Below are 15,441 nucleotides of genomic sequence, written 5' to 3' on the forward strand. Positions count from 1 at the left end.
TAAATTTCTACTTTCCTAAGTTGTTAAAGTCAAGTCTTTCCCTCACTGCAAAACTCCCATTGTACTATTCTCTACAGGAAAAAAGTCCATCTTAATTTTTTTTGAATCGATATCATGAAGATTTTTTAGTACTTCCGTCTAGAAAATCAAATTCATATTGTCAATTCTGAGTTCTATTAGATGACAATAATATCAAATAATTAGGAAAAGCTCAGGTTTTTATCTGTCTTCAACATGTTTCCTATAAAACAACATAAAATATGGGCTGACATGTCAATGGCAGAATCTTAGTCATATGGACATGCAAGGTATGATTAAATAAATATTTTATATTCTTATTGAGTATATGTTCTATTAAGTATTTGAAGGCTCTATGGATTTATGCATCTTGAGAATGGAAAGTGGAAATGGCTTATATACTTACTAATTAATAGGCCAAATTTGTTTTCAAATTTGTTTATCTGAATTTTAGATATAATTTTTATGTATCACACTCACTGGATTATGGATATATAACAGCACATAATTTAAAATTATATTCACAGTTTGACAGTTACTCTAGGCTTATGCTTATAGCCATCCCAGAATACACAGCTAGAGATTTATTGAATAAGACAGATACAACATTGGAAATATTTTAGCAAGACATGAATTAGAAATTCTTAATTTTAATGTGAGAATTGGTTGTGCTTCTACAATATAACAAGAAGTTTGTGGGTTTTTTTTGTTACAAATAAATATTTATGCTTCTAAAAAAAAGAAGAAAAAGAAAAAGAAAATGTCCAAACAAGAGAATAGACCTTGATAGCTAGCTTTACGGGTGTAATCTAAAGGTTTTTAGTGAAGTAGAGGGAGGGGGCGGGGCAAGGCTTGTCAGAGCCACATGGTCGCATGGGTCAGCATCCAGAAATTTGTGTTTTATTACTTCTCATTTCTTCTGTTTTCAAGTTTTCCCTAAGTATTTGGAACTACAAATATGTGAAAAGGGTTGGCCTTTTCTATTGGAGAAATGATATCAGAATGTGTTAAGCTATTATCTCTTTCCCTCGAGGAGTGCAAACATTTACAAATTATTTTGATCATATGAGAAATATGTATATGTTATGGTGATTTATGTGAGAAATGTTCCCCATGGGCTCATGAATCAGAACCCTTGGTCCTCGGTGGGTGGTGTGATTAGAGTAGAAGCTTGTGGGAGGAAGTGCGCTATGCCATTTCCTGTTCTCACTCTCTGCTTCCTGTGTGGTGAAGAATGTCTTAGCCAACTTCCTGCTCTTGTTGCTGTGCTTTCCTTGCAAATTTCCTGGCCTTCCTCACCAGCATGGACTTTATTCCATCTGGAACTGTAAACTAAAACAAGCTCCTTTCTCTCAAATTTGTTTTGGGTTTGGTATTTCTTCACAGCAACAGAAAAAAAAATCACTAATAAAATATAGACAAATTTCTATTCTTTCTTTCTTTTTTTTTTTTTGAGACAAGGTTTACCTGTGTAGCTTTGGGTCTGTCCTGGATCTCATTCTGTAGACCAGGCTGGCCTTAAACTCACAGAGATCCACCTGGCTCTGCTTCTGGAGTGCTGGGATTAAAAAATGTGTGCCACCACCACCCTGCTTGACAAATTTCTAAACAGTCTTATTAAATAAAAAACACAGAGCCAGAAATTGGGGATAAAGCCTGAGAGAGGTCAGAGGAATAGGAAGAGCCACCAGCCAACCTCACCTCACCAACTTCCAAAAGCAAGATACTTTCTGTCTACCCATGCCTATATGCCTTGCTGTTAGATTGTAATGGCTAACTACTTTCATTTCTTATATGCTTAAAGTTGGTAAAAATAACTTTTCAGGATTAGCAAACTGCATTACATTGTTAAATAAACTGTATAAGTACAATACCTTAAACATGATTAGATAAATATGTACAGTATTTTCTAAAAAAATCAATCTCAAAGTTGTATCAATATATATAATTTGTATACAACATACAAAAATCCAATCCAATGTAAAATATTAAAACTAGTAGTTACCTTTTAGAAGTAGATTCAATAATCTACCTTTTTAATCTATATCATATTTATATCCTCTTTTTCTTCTTTTCAGAGTAGATTTAATAATCTACCTCTTATCTATATCCTTTTTCTTAAAAAAAATAAGAACCCTAAATCTAATCTCCTTTGTTTAGCCTTTTTTCTGACCATTAGCAATAACAACTTGTAACCAACCATCTTAAACAATGACCATTATCCAAAACCCATAGAATGACCAAAAGCCACCCACCCCACCTTGGGAATGTGGGTGTTGTGTTCTTGAAATTGCTTCCAGATGATTGTGGGCAAAGTCATTTTTAGAGGATCCTGATAAGAAAAAAATTGGGGTTAATTGTCAAGTCCTGGTAGAGGTAGCTGAATCATTTGTTGTCCAGTCTCTGCATAATGCAAAAGTGCACGGCTTATCTCAAGTCCTAGCTTGAATAGTCTGTGAGTCTGAATCATCTCAGCCCTTCATCTTGAAATTGTCCTGAGCAGTTTGTAGTTCAAAGCTAATCTTTGGGTGATGTTTGTCAGCTTAATGGGATTATTATTGCCCATATGGAATCGTCGTTGTGGGGCTCCATCATCTTTTTGGAGACTTTAAATTTTCTGTTAGGTGTGGTCATGATTCCCCGCAGAAAACTAATAGAGACTCCAACAGAAAAACATGGATAGGGAGCTAAATGAAGCCTTTTTTTCTAGAATTAGTTAGTACTCTATATGACAATTAATATCATAATAAAAGGTTAAAATATACACATATATAATAATCTTATAAATTTTGATATAAAATTCATACCTTAAGAAAAGTTTAAAAAATAAAAATAGAACCAAAGAATTGAGATTAGTGGCAACAGAATAGTTCCTTAATTTTGGTTTTCTTTTATTTATTATCAGATGGCTCTTCTGACATGATACAGAGATTTTGCATATCCCTATTAACAAACATGCTTGGATTTAGAGAAGGAGTGAGCCATTCTCAATTCTTAGCTTTCAGCAAATATCTATACTTTTTTATTACTAGTTTAAAGAGCTCATGTTATCAATGACAAATTCAGGAAGAGTTCTGGGTGTCATTTTGCTTTACAATTGTGACATACCTGTCCAAAGGTATGTCTTTATGCGGTATATCTTTTTCCTAAAACTTTTTTCCCATTAAAGTGATTCCTTTTTTCCATTAAAGTGATTCTTGATTAGACATGAAAAAGCTTAGAGTTTAATTAAACAAAGAATATACTCTAAGTTTTATAATTACTTGACAGGGATATTATAAAATAATGAAGACTTTACCTTATTATAATTATTGCAAATTCTATTAGGAAACACACATAAACTCCTGAATATTATCTGCAAAGTCACTGAAATAGCTTTGTGCTCCTAAGCAGACATATGATGGCTCTCACTTACGCAAGCTGTGGCAATTAAGAAAGCATTTGAATTCTATTATAGAGTCTTACATCCTCCATCAGAAACACTGGAGGAGGACATGCTCTCTTGACGTCTGAAAAAAACATGTACATCCCTAGCTTACTTCAGAAGACCAGTAGTGTGTGGATGCTTCATTTCTCTTAGAAGAGTAAAAATTAGCAATTAACTCCTTCACAGGTAAAAACAGACTGAATTTAGTGAAGTTTTATAAGGTCTTAGGTAGTACAAAGATTAGTAATAGCCTCTTAAGCAGATGAGGTTAACAGGATCACATGGAATGAGACAGGATTAGATATTCACATTTTTTTTATTTATAAACTGTATGGCCATGACAGGCTTCTAGCTAGCTGTTCTTATATCTTAAATTAACCCATGTCTACTAATCTATAAGTTGCCACATGGCTCGTGGCCTTCCAGTACCTTACATCTTGCTTGTCATGGCAGCGGCTGACAGCATCTCTCTGCCTCAGCCTTCCACTTCCCAGAATTCTCCTCCATCCTTGTCCCACCTATACTTCCTGCCTGGCTACTGGCCAATCAGTATTTTATTTATTTATTAACCAATCAGAGCAACACATTTAATATACAGAACATCCCACAGCACTTCCCCTTTTCTTTTTTTTTAAAAAGAAGGTTTTAACTTTCACACAGTAAAATTACAGATAACAAAACAATTATCAAGCAAGAATTACAGTTGCAATATCCTATCTGTCCTATATTTGTGAGTCTAAGGTTTTATATCTAACTTATCTTTTATCATAACTGAGGAAATTATAACTATCTAGTCTTCAACCACATCAGAGACCCCAGAAGGATATACTATTACCTGAGAAATGGGAGAAGGACGCAAGCAACTTTTGGGAGTCTTGCAGTGTCCAGGCTGCCAGCTGTCTCTGTCTACCCTGCAAGATATTCATGTTTTTAATGTGAGTTGGGACGAGTTCACTGCCTTTAGGTTTTAAACTCTTTTTAAAAGTACACTGGTATTTATGGTGCTAATGTACCGTAATTGCTCACATATGGAACAGCGATTGTAATGTCTGATTACTGGTCATGAAAGAAACCACAGCTTTTATTGTCATGTGACATGAAAATTAGAATATATTTTATTATCGTTAATAATAACTTTCAAAGTTAAAAAGGAATGCAGAAAATATATAAAAAAAGAAAAAAGGAAAAGGAAACATTTAAAGTTTTAAAAATAGAATACCAATTATCTGATCAAAACAGAAGACCAGAATGCCAACAGCCAGTTGTTGACACCTTAATTATAGCACACAGTGAACTCTAAAGTGGAACTGTGCTTAACAGCAGAAGACATCTTTTGGTGCAACATCAAACAATTGTTTCCACGTAAATGATTTAAATTATTGCATTGATTTCATTTTGTTTTTAATTTTCATTACAATCGTGTATTGACTCTTCTCTTACCTCCTTTAAGCCCTCTTTTGTGTCTGACTGATAAATTCAGTCTTGTGAATTATATTTCTCACTTCTTTCTTTGCCAAGTGGCTTCTCATTTTTGTTTATCTACTTGGCATGTTTCTTGGAGTTATAATTTATAATTTATTAAATTATTAAAAAAACAGTTTTCTTACACATTCATATCTACTATAAAAATTCTGATTTAATAATTTTACATATGTTAAAATATAAACATACATCTGCATACAATATATAGACACATAATATGCCTACAAAATAGTGTCCTTCAACTCACATATATATTAAGGACATTATAAGTTTCAACATTTGCACAATGACTTTCTGTGCTCAGTAATTGCAAGGACCAGGAAAGACACAGTGTGTAAAGACATTATTAAGGCTCATCTCTACTGTACAAATGTGGAAGGACATACTGAAAAAAGAAGGTTGACCTATGACTTTAGCAGTCAGCTGTCCTCCTTTTTGATAAATAAGCTTGAACCCAAAAAGATTAACTCCACCGATTTCACTGTGGCCTGCAGCCTTGAAAGTATACAGAAGATGACAAACACTTAACTATCAGATGAAAACATGCCCTTGTTATTTTCTACAGTGGAGCAGCACAGTGGCAATAGTATTGGTGAGCAAATCCCTGACCTACTTCAGTACTTACTTTTTATCATGCTGAGGGAATTATTCAGCTTAGTTAAATGGCTACCATAGAGGTCAGTATAATTATATGGATACCAAGGTTTATGTCTTTAAGTGGATAAACACACACACACACACACACACACACACACACACACACACACACACGGAAACTCCATTGAAATGATCATAATTAACACCTCAATAAAATACAAATTAAAGAAGAGGGAAAGGAAGTCAGATAGTCTCTAGCACATGAGCCAACTTTTTGAAAATAAAATTCTTAACTGAGAGAGAGAGGATGGAGAAATAAAAATAGATTGATAAGTGATAGATATATAGATAGACAGACAGACAGATGAGGTGTCTGTAGTTACATTTTTTTTTATTTGTGACATCGCTTCGATCTTCAGTTTTAAACATTTGTCCCCCCAGCCTGTTGGGAGATTATGTATCCTTAAAAGTTGGGCTCTACAGATGGGAGTTAGCCTTTAAATTTCATATAACCCTGCCCTTGCTTTCAGACTTTGTCTCTGTTTCTTGTTAATCAGTGACATGAACAGTTTCAACAACATCATTCTATAGCAATGCCCTGACCTCTTGTGTTTTCTGGATCCCTTCTCTGTTATGATGTGCTGAACCTTGTATAAATATGAGTCAAAACAAATGTTACGTCATTTAAGTTGTTTCTGCAAGGATTTTGGTCACAGAGATGTAGAGGTAAATTCTACAGAAAATTGTTACCAGAGAAGTAGATTTTTCCTTTGAGTTCTTAGGAATTTAGAACAACTTTGCTGAAAGAATTTGCAAAAATTTAAAAACGTGGGTTACAGAAACCCTGTAATACTTTTACCTGGGCTTGATAAAAGATCATGAAGTCTCATTCCATGAGATAGAAACCTCCCCTGACACTGTTCTGGTGGCCATGAACTTGAGAATAAGTAGGCCAGGGACGTTAGGGGAAACCAAATACTACATTCTGTTAAAGGAACACAGCAATAAAATGACTCCTAATGACATTCTGCTGTACTCATAGACCAGTATTGTGCTCAGCCATCATCAGAGAAGGTTCTTTCTATCATACATGGGAACAAATACAGAGCCCAATAACCAGACAGTATGTAGAGAGTGAGAGACCATGGAACACTCAGCCCTAAGTGGGATATCTTCATCAAATCCTTCCTCTCCGGGCTTAGGGAACGCTGTGGAAGAGCAGGCAGAAAGATTGTAAGAGCTAGAGGGCGTGGAGGATAACAAAGGAACAGGGCTTTCTAAGAACAGCAGAACTAATAAGAATTGAGCTCTTAGAGTCTGTGGATGCGTGCAAAGGTCCATGCCTTGGCCTGGGACATATGGGTTCCCAGTACTGAGAGAGGAAGTGGACACAAGCCTCTATCCCTAACCCAGAAGCTATATGCAACTGATAGCCATCCCCAATTGAAAAATTATTTTTATCTAATAGAGTCTCACTGGGTATACAAAGCACACTTAAAGGCAGGCCCCATGCCTAGCAGGAGATGGCCAACACAGAATGAATTCAATGGAATTTTGGAGTTTCTTTGTCTCATATTGCTTCTTAGGCCTTTCTTTTTAAACCTTACAGTCATTTGCGTGTGTGTATCGTATTTTCTGTTTTTGGTATTTTATGAAATTTCTGTGTGCAGATGTGTATGTATTTGCATCGATTTTGCTGTATTTCTCCTTTGATTTGTTTTGTCCTATTCTACTTGTTTTTATTTATTTTATTTTATTATTATTTTAATGACTTTTTGTTTTCTGAAAAGTCAGAGACAGGAAGGATATGTATTTGTATGGGAGGGAATGGGAGGTGGGGGGATTCTTACAGGAGCTGGGGGAGGTAAAACTGTATTCAGAATATATTGTATAAAAATCTATTTTCAGTAAAAGAAATATAAAATTGAAAGGAGATAAAATTGAGAGAAAGAGAGACAGAGACAGAGAAACAGAGATAGAGACAGAGGTAGAGAGAGAGTTCATGGTAAGAGCTCAGGAGAATAATTCCAATATAACTACAGATAGTAAAGGCTACCCCAAGAGGTTTCAGATGGTAATGAAGATTCTATTAGCAAGTGGACAAAAAAGCAATTTATGTCATGTCTAGCAAATTATTTTTCTGTTTTAGTTGTGTCCTAAGTATTCTAATAAAATTGAATTCAAAAGTAACCTTCTTGTGCAGAAACAGTGGCTCAGAAGTTGAGAATACATACTGCTTTTGTGGGAGACACCAGTCCAGCTCCCTAGAACTATGTGGGGGGCTTTGACACACCTAGTAACTCTAGTTCTAAATTATTTTATATCTTATTCCATGATACACACACACACCACTCATACACTTAAGTAGAAAATAAATAAATGTTTAAGACAAATAACCAACTTAATTTGGTGTGAGAAATTTCAAAATAGCATAGCTTTGCAGCTAGGGCATTATTATTGCTGGATGCTTTTACTTAGGTGGACAGTTAAGATAAGGAATAGAAAATGGAGCAAATTATGTAGAAGAAATATTGATTTAGAATAAGAAATAATAGACGTAGGGGGTCAAAATTGTTAAAGATACTGATGTCATTAAGAATGACTGTAGGACTTTGGGTAGAAGCATCAAGAACCCTCTTTGGTGTAATTTCAGAGATTTCTGACACTCAATCATTCAAAGACCCCAGGATATAAACTCTAAAAACATTTTCAAAGGAAATTCTTCAAAAAGAGACACCTCTAATGGTTCCCTGTTCAAACTGTGCTATTTCTGGATTTTCCCAAGGTCACCTACCCACACTATTTGGAAGTCACTGGATAAGTATTCTGAGAGGATCAAATTACTGCTCAAAGTTCAACAAAAGTCAGCATTGCCAGTGTAGTGCTGTTTTTGTAGGCATTCTACATGAAGAAATGATAGTGTCATGGATTGTTGCTTGTGAGGTCATCAGGGTGGAAGGTGCATTAGGGTACAACAATCTGCAAGGAGCATCCAGCAACTAATTTCATAAAATCTAAGATTAATTTGGGAGTGACTCTATGACAATTTTAAAGTGAATATTTCCTGGCCTTTAAGTTATATAAGCAACCCTTAGTCTGCATGCTTGATAAAAATTTACATACTAATGATAAGAATGTGTATTTATTCAAAGAGATATATCAATAATTAGTGAATTAGTGACATCTTGTTAATTAGCTGATCACAGTTTGAGAGCTATGAGCTTAGTTTTTTTTTTTTTTTTCATATACAAGAGAGAAGATCCAAGTATTACAGATACTAGGAAAACAGTATGACAGAGTTATTACACCAATAGATTGTTGTAGCAATATTATAAATACAAATGAATCTCTATTTTAACTATATAATTGTGATTTATTCTCTGAAATCTGTGTTTCCATCTTGTAGTATACACTGACCTGTAGAATCTAGGGTTCTATAAGCTATTATTTTAGGTGTCAGTCTTAAGGGACAACAACTACTTCCAGAAAGCTCCAAGTTCTCACAGCAATTGTGAAAGGGTCAAAAGGACAAGTATAATTGCACTTTGTGTCCATTAAGCTTCTGTAAACCTATTCAAGCCATGTCAGATGGCCAAGGTCAATATTAGTTCAGAGGTATGTATATCAGGTTCAGTCAGGAGAAAGAACACACATCAGTTTGTCAAAGATAACTTAATAGAGTTGGTAATATGTGAATTAAATTGTTCATTTGATAAAATACCACCACTGTTACACCTATGAGATTAAAGGTGTTTAAAATAATGAAATAGATAAAAGGTTCTATAATGGACTACATTGTGCCTTTTTGAAACTGGGTGGTTTTATAATAGTAGATAAGGGTACCCATAATAGTCCATTTGTGCCTTCCCTGAGTTAGAGGTCAAAGCCGAACCGCTAATGTTGACTGCATGTGGAAATAGAGCCCTTAAGGAGATAATTAAGAACAAATGAGGTCATAAAGTAGGAGTGAAATCCAATACAAGGAGAGTCCATTAAAGGGAAGGAGCATAGATACAGAGGGTATGCGTGAGAACAGGCGTGAAGAAAAAGAAGGTAGGTGTCTTCACACACTCCTCAACAAATACCAATAATACACTAATTGACTTTGGAATTGTAGGTGAAAAGACCTAGTTTAAACTACTTAGCCTATGATACTTTGCATTGTTTTCTATATTCCTAATGCAGAGGATCAGTTAAAAATTTGAAGAGTGGTTCCTAGCATGTGTGACTGAGACATTTGAGGATTTAAGGTCTCTAATAAGAAAAAAAAATAATAACTAAGATGGCTAATATTCATTGTTAACTTTACTGTAATTCAAAATCACTTGGGGGACCAAACTCTGGATATCTTTGAGAGTTTCCAGAGAAGTTTAATGAGGAAGGAAAATCCAAACAGTGCTATTGACTGGGTACTGGTTGTTTAAATCAATGAGCCTATGGAGAACTTTTCCAATTCAAACCACAACAGCATATTAGCAGGAGCCTTCTTTTCTCCATATTTTCTGGCTTTCCCTGTACATTGACCAGGCATCTCAGGATTCAACTACTATGACTTCCTCACCATGTGGGGAATGAACCATGACAAAGATTTAGATGCCCTAGAGACATTCAAAACCTCTCGTAGTTTCTTTGTCAGATAATTTTCACATCCAGGCAAAATATATTTAACCAAAGTAATACTACAAAGATGGAATATTTCAGGTAAGATTTTTGAAAAATAGCTACTATTATCTGGTGAAATTTACAGTTGATTAATAAAATTCTAAAGTATCAATTGCTTACCTCTCAGAAGTCTTCTAAAGATGTCAGTATAAACTACTATAAATTTTTGCAAGATTGTAAAATGTAGTTTTAAATTTTATCACTATGAAAAATGTGCAATTGCCACTATCTGTAGCACTTTTAAGGTTATATTTAACATATCTTAGGAAGGCATCCTTCCATATGTACAAGTACACAAAGTAAATGATTCAGGATTGTAAATCATGAGGTTAAATGGAAAAATTACCAATAGCTTGAATATTTGACAGAAATTCTTTATGTAAACAAATATGAATAAATGTTAGGTAACTGTGCTTGCAAAAATCTTGTTCTGAAAAAATAATTAGTTGTCCTATACCCATTAACACATTTCTAATTCTTGTGATTATACTTTCTTCTCTTTTTATTCTTTGGATAGAAAACACAGGTAACTTTGAGTGTATTTCCTCTGCAAAGTCTCTGCCCATATTTTTTTTTGCTGGTTTGCTTTCTGTCCCTATTGAATTCGTGCATAAAGTAAATTATCCCAAAGTATTTAACATCCCTACATAAAACAAAGAATCGCACTGGACAGTGAAACTCTGTGACCAGTTCACACAGACCTAAATGACTTCCTCGTTTGCACAGACCAAGTGAGGATATGAGCTTTGAATGCACAGAAATAATGCAAAATGTAAGAAGGGTACGTTTCAATTTACATATTCCTTTCTTTGTCCTGAAATTTGTGTGAACTATTTCAGATTATGTTTGAATTAATTATGAAAGTATCTAGGTTTTAGGGCAGCCACAAATAAAATTAAAAATGTACATGTAAAACTTTGACCAAGGGAAAATAACAAAAGCTAATACAAAAATCAGAATTACAATAATTTAAAGTAAAGGAATTCAAAACAACAGGGAAACAAGGGATTTAAAATTGACAAATAGTAAATGTACAATTAGTAGAAATTAAAGGTTAATGTAATTACAATAAGAAGAGCTAACCAGGTTTTTTGTTCCATCATAAAAACTATCATATTGGAAGGGTGAGTAAAAAAAATGTGTGCATTCAAGGAGAGATGCTATCAAATTAAAACTTAAATATAAGTTATGGGAAAATATTTAAACATTAATCAGAGGAAGACTTATTATCTGTTTGTTTAAGGAATTATTTAAGTGAAATTGTTACTGAAAGTAATAGTTTTTAGAATAATTTTTTTTTTTTAAAATCACCATCTTTCATTAAGCTATCATGCTTCTACATACAAGTATGGCTTGGAGTGTACAGATGGCTCAGTAGGTAAAACATTGTAGTGAAAGAGGAAGAAACTGAGTTCATATGCGTTACACTCCTGTGATTACTAGAGCAGTATGGCAGCCAATCTGTAATACCAGGATTACTGATACTGAGACAAAATCTTAAAGATGGGTAACAAGATTGGCTGAGTTGTCAATGCTGGCTTTTAGTGAGAAAGCCATCATTAATTGTAGCTAGAGTTTTCCTGCCTGGCCCACAGTCAGGGCAAATCTCTTTTACCTGCCAGTCCCACAGCCTCTCAGACCCGACCAAGTAAACATAGAGACTTATGTTGCTTTCAAACTGTACGGCCGTGGCAGGCTTCTTGCTAACTACAGCTCAAATTAATCCATTTCCTTTCATCTATACCTTGCCACATGGCTCGTGGCTTACCGGTATCTTCCCATGCTGTTTGTCATCGTGGCGGCTGGCAGTGTCTCTCTGACTCAGCCTTCCACTTCCCAGCTTTATTCTCCTCCTTGCCCCACCTATACTTCCTGCCTAGCCAACGGCCAATCAGTGTTTTATTGATTAATTAGCAACACATTTGCCATACATCCCACAGCAATTAATAGATGAGATAGAGTAAAGACCAAGAACTCATTTGACAGGACTCACACAAATAAATGGACTTATAACGGGCACATCACATACATACACATTGGCAAAGCAAATGTGTTCCTTTTAATTTGTTGGTGTGTTTATTTTTGAGAGAAAACCTCTCTATATAGACCCGGCAGCCTGTGAACTCACAATCTTCTTCCTCAGGCTTCCTAAAGCTGGGATTATAGTTTTGTTACCTACACATGGTTCAAGGTATCTGCATTTCATATTAAATACTTAAATAGTAGAAAGAAAACTATTCAATTATCCATGTAGTGGAAGTTAAATATATAACTGGATTTTAATCTGATTAATGTTGAAACAAAGAAAAAAATAGAAAATTAGCTAATGAGGGGCTTGATGTCTCTAAAACAAATATTTTGCTGGATATACAAGGAGTCACCTTGAACTTTAGGAGTTTGAGATTTTTCTCCCAGGCAATTCAGTTAAGAAAATCAATTTCTTTTTTTATTTTATTTTATTTTATTTTACAATACAATTCAGTTCTACATATCAGCCACAGATTCCCTTGTTCTCCCCCCTCCTGCCCCCTCCCCTTCCCCCCAGCCCACCCCACATTCCCATCTCCTCCAAGGCAAAGCCTCTCCCCGCCCCCCTCCCGGGACTGAGATCTACCTGGTAGACTCAGACCAGGCAGGTTCAGTCCCTTCCTCCCAGGCCGAGCCAAGCAACCCTGTATAAGCCCCAGGTTTCAAACAGCCAACTCATGCAATGAGCACAGGACCCGGTCCCACTGCCTGGATGCCTCCCAAACAGATCAGGCCAATCAACTGTCTCACCCACTCAGAGGGCCTGATCCAGTTGGTGACCCCTCAGCCGTTGGTTCATAGTTCGTGTGTTCCCATTCGTTTGGCTATTTGTCCCTCTGCTTTATCCAACCTTGTTATGGTTGAACTCTCCACAATCGAGAATCAAGTTTTATTCTGTTTTTTAGATACTTATTGGTAGCTAAACAAAGTAGCTATGGTTATTTGCTAGTGTCAAAGGGAACAGGTGCCCTGGTAGTTTTCAAGAGCCCTTTTGTTGTCCTAGTCAGAGAAGGGCTCCTCCGTGGGGGTAGACAGCGACACTCTTTTGCCCCTTCAGGCTTTCCGTACTTTTAAGACCGCGCCCCCTGCTCCAGACTACAAAACTATCTCCTTTCAGGAGACCAACAGGAGGGTATCACTTGCATTAGTTACTTCCAGCTCAGTAGTATAAGAGAATACCTGGGATTCGTGCAGAAAGCCATACGTGACTGACTGTGCTGTCTGCCGCTGAGAAATTTTAGATTCAAAAAGATGCTTTCAGAATGCAGCTCGTTTTTGAAGGGTGTGATGCTAGGAAGTACCGTGTTTGCCTTGATCACAATGCTTGGACACATTAGGCTAGGTCGCAGAAACGGAATGCACCACCATGACCATCATCACCTGCAAGCTCCTAACAAAGGAGAAATCTTGAAAATGTCAGAAGCTGAACGCGTGGAACTCAGTAACAGCTTCCGGGTATACTGTCTTGTTCCTGTCACCCCTAAAGATGTGAGTCTGTGGGCCGCAGTGAAGGAGACTTGGATCAAACACTGTGATGCAGCAGAGTTCTTCAGTTCTGAACCTGTTAAAGTGTTTGAGTCTGTGGCTGTGAATGAGAGCGACACCTGGTTCATGATGAGAATAGCTTACATATATGCCTTTAATAAACACAAGGACCAATATAATTGGTTCTTTCTCGCATATCCCACTACATTTGCTGTAATCGAAAACTTAAAGTATTTTTTGTTAGGAAAAGATCCATCACAACCTTTCTATCTAGGTCAAACTGAAGTTCAAGGAGGCCTTGAATATGTGCGTCTTGAGGGAGGAGTTGTCTTAAGTATAGAGTCGATAAAAAGACTCAACCACCTTCTCACTGTCACTCAAATGTGTCCGGAAGAGGAAAGACAGATTTGGAAGGTGACTGAAGAAGTGCTGCTAGCTCTCTGTCTGAGAAATGCAGGAGTGTTTGCAGAAAATGCTGAAGATGATGAAGGAAAAAATTTATTTAATACCAAAACTATTGGGATGTTTATTAAAGAAGCAATTACTGATTACCCGAATGATATATTAGGTGGATGCTGTTCTGACATGGCCGTTACTTTCAGTAGACTGACTACTGATCAGATGCATGTGATGATGTATGGGGTGTACCGTCTTAGGGCATTTGGACATATTTTCAGTGATGCTTTGGTTTTTTTACCCCCAAATGGTTCTGACAATGACTGAAAAAAGTATGAGTCTGTACTTGATAACCATAGAAGTCATGTTAGCGGCAGTAATAATATAACCAACAGAGGAGCCTGCTTCTTTTCTGGTCTAGTCATATTGTGTCATCACACGTTGAAGCTTAGTTTATATCCTTAAATGATATGTTATTTTTCCCTTAAAGCACTTGGAATATTTTTTACATGTTATAGATAAATGCTTTAATAATAACAACCGTAAAAATAAAGGATGCATTTATGAATATATTTATTTGATACATACTAAATTATAAAAATTAAAATTTATGGTATACTTTTGTGTATTCACTTTAAAAGTTTCATGTCTTTTTAGCTTTTGGCTTTTGAACATGTAAATAAAATTTCAACTGTGTATTTATGACTAATGAAATACTTAAAAATATATTTCTCTAAACTGAGCAGTGGAGGTGCACGCTTTAACCCCAGAGCTTGGAAAGCAGAGAACAGAAAGAGGCAGATCTTTTTGAGTTCGAGCCCAGCCTGGTCTACATAGGGAGTTCCAGGGCTACACATCACAGTGAAATCCTGTCTCAAAAAAGAAAATAAAATATACCAAAAAACAAACGAATAAAAAACACTCACTGAGACCCTTGCAGTATCCACTGAATACCATTCCAGTTATAAAATGACATATTTAACCCAGCTACCTATAATTTATTTTTTATTAATATAATGATTTTTTGTTGTTGTTGTTTTGTTTTTGGTTTTTTGAGAATGGGTTTCTCTGTGTAGTTTTGCTGCCTATCCTGGATCTCATTCTGTAGACCAGGCTGGCCTCTTGAACTCAGAGAGAACCACCTAGCTCTGCCTCCCAAGTGCTGGGATTAAATGTATGCACCACCACCACCCAGCAGGATGATGCTTCTTTTAGCCTTATTTGAATCTGAAAGTAGGCATTAACTGTGGATCCTTTAGAACAAACACTAAAAAAAAACAACACATTATGTAAATTATATCCAAATTTTCACTTAAATATGGATGAAAAATTTGTTAGAAACCATA

General features: G+C 35.7%; 1 protein-coding gene across 1 annotated transcript; it reads left to right on the plus strand.

Moving 5' to 3' along the window:
• The first annotated feature begins 13,308 nt into the window (after positions 1 to 13,308).
• On the plus strand, positions 13,309 to 14,644 carry LOC131920649 (C1GALT1-specific chaperone 1-like). Its single transcript, XM_059275061.1, has one exon. It carries the CDS (start codon positions 13,466 to 13,468, stop codon positions 14,420 to 14,422), a length of 957 nt encoding a protein of 318 aa, XP_059131044.1. The 5' UTR covers positions 13,309 to 13,465; the 3' UTR covers positions 14,423 to 14,644.
• The last annotated feature ends 797 nt before the right edge of the window (positions 14,645 to 15,441 follow it).

Source organism: Peromyscus eremicus, chromosome 10 (genome assembly GCF_949786415.1).
Source record: "Peromyscus eremicus chromosome 10, PerEre_H2_v1, whole genome shotgun sequence".
Lineage (NCBI taxonomy): Eukaryota > Metazoa > Chordata > Mammalia > Rodentia > Cricetidae > Peromyscus > Peromyscus eremicus.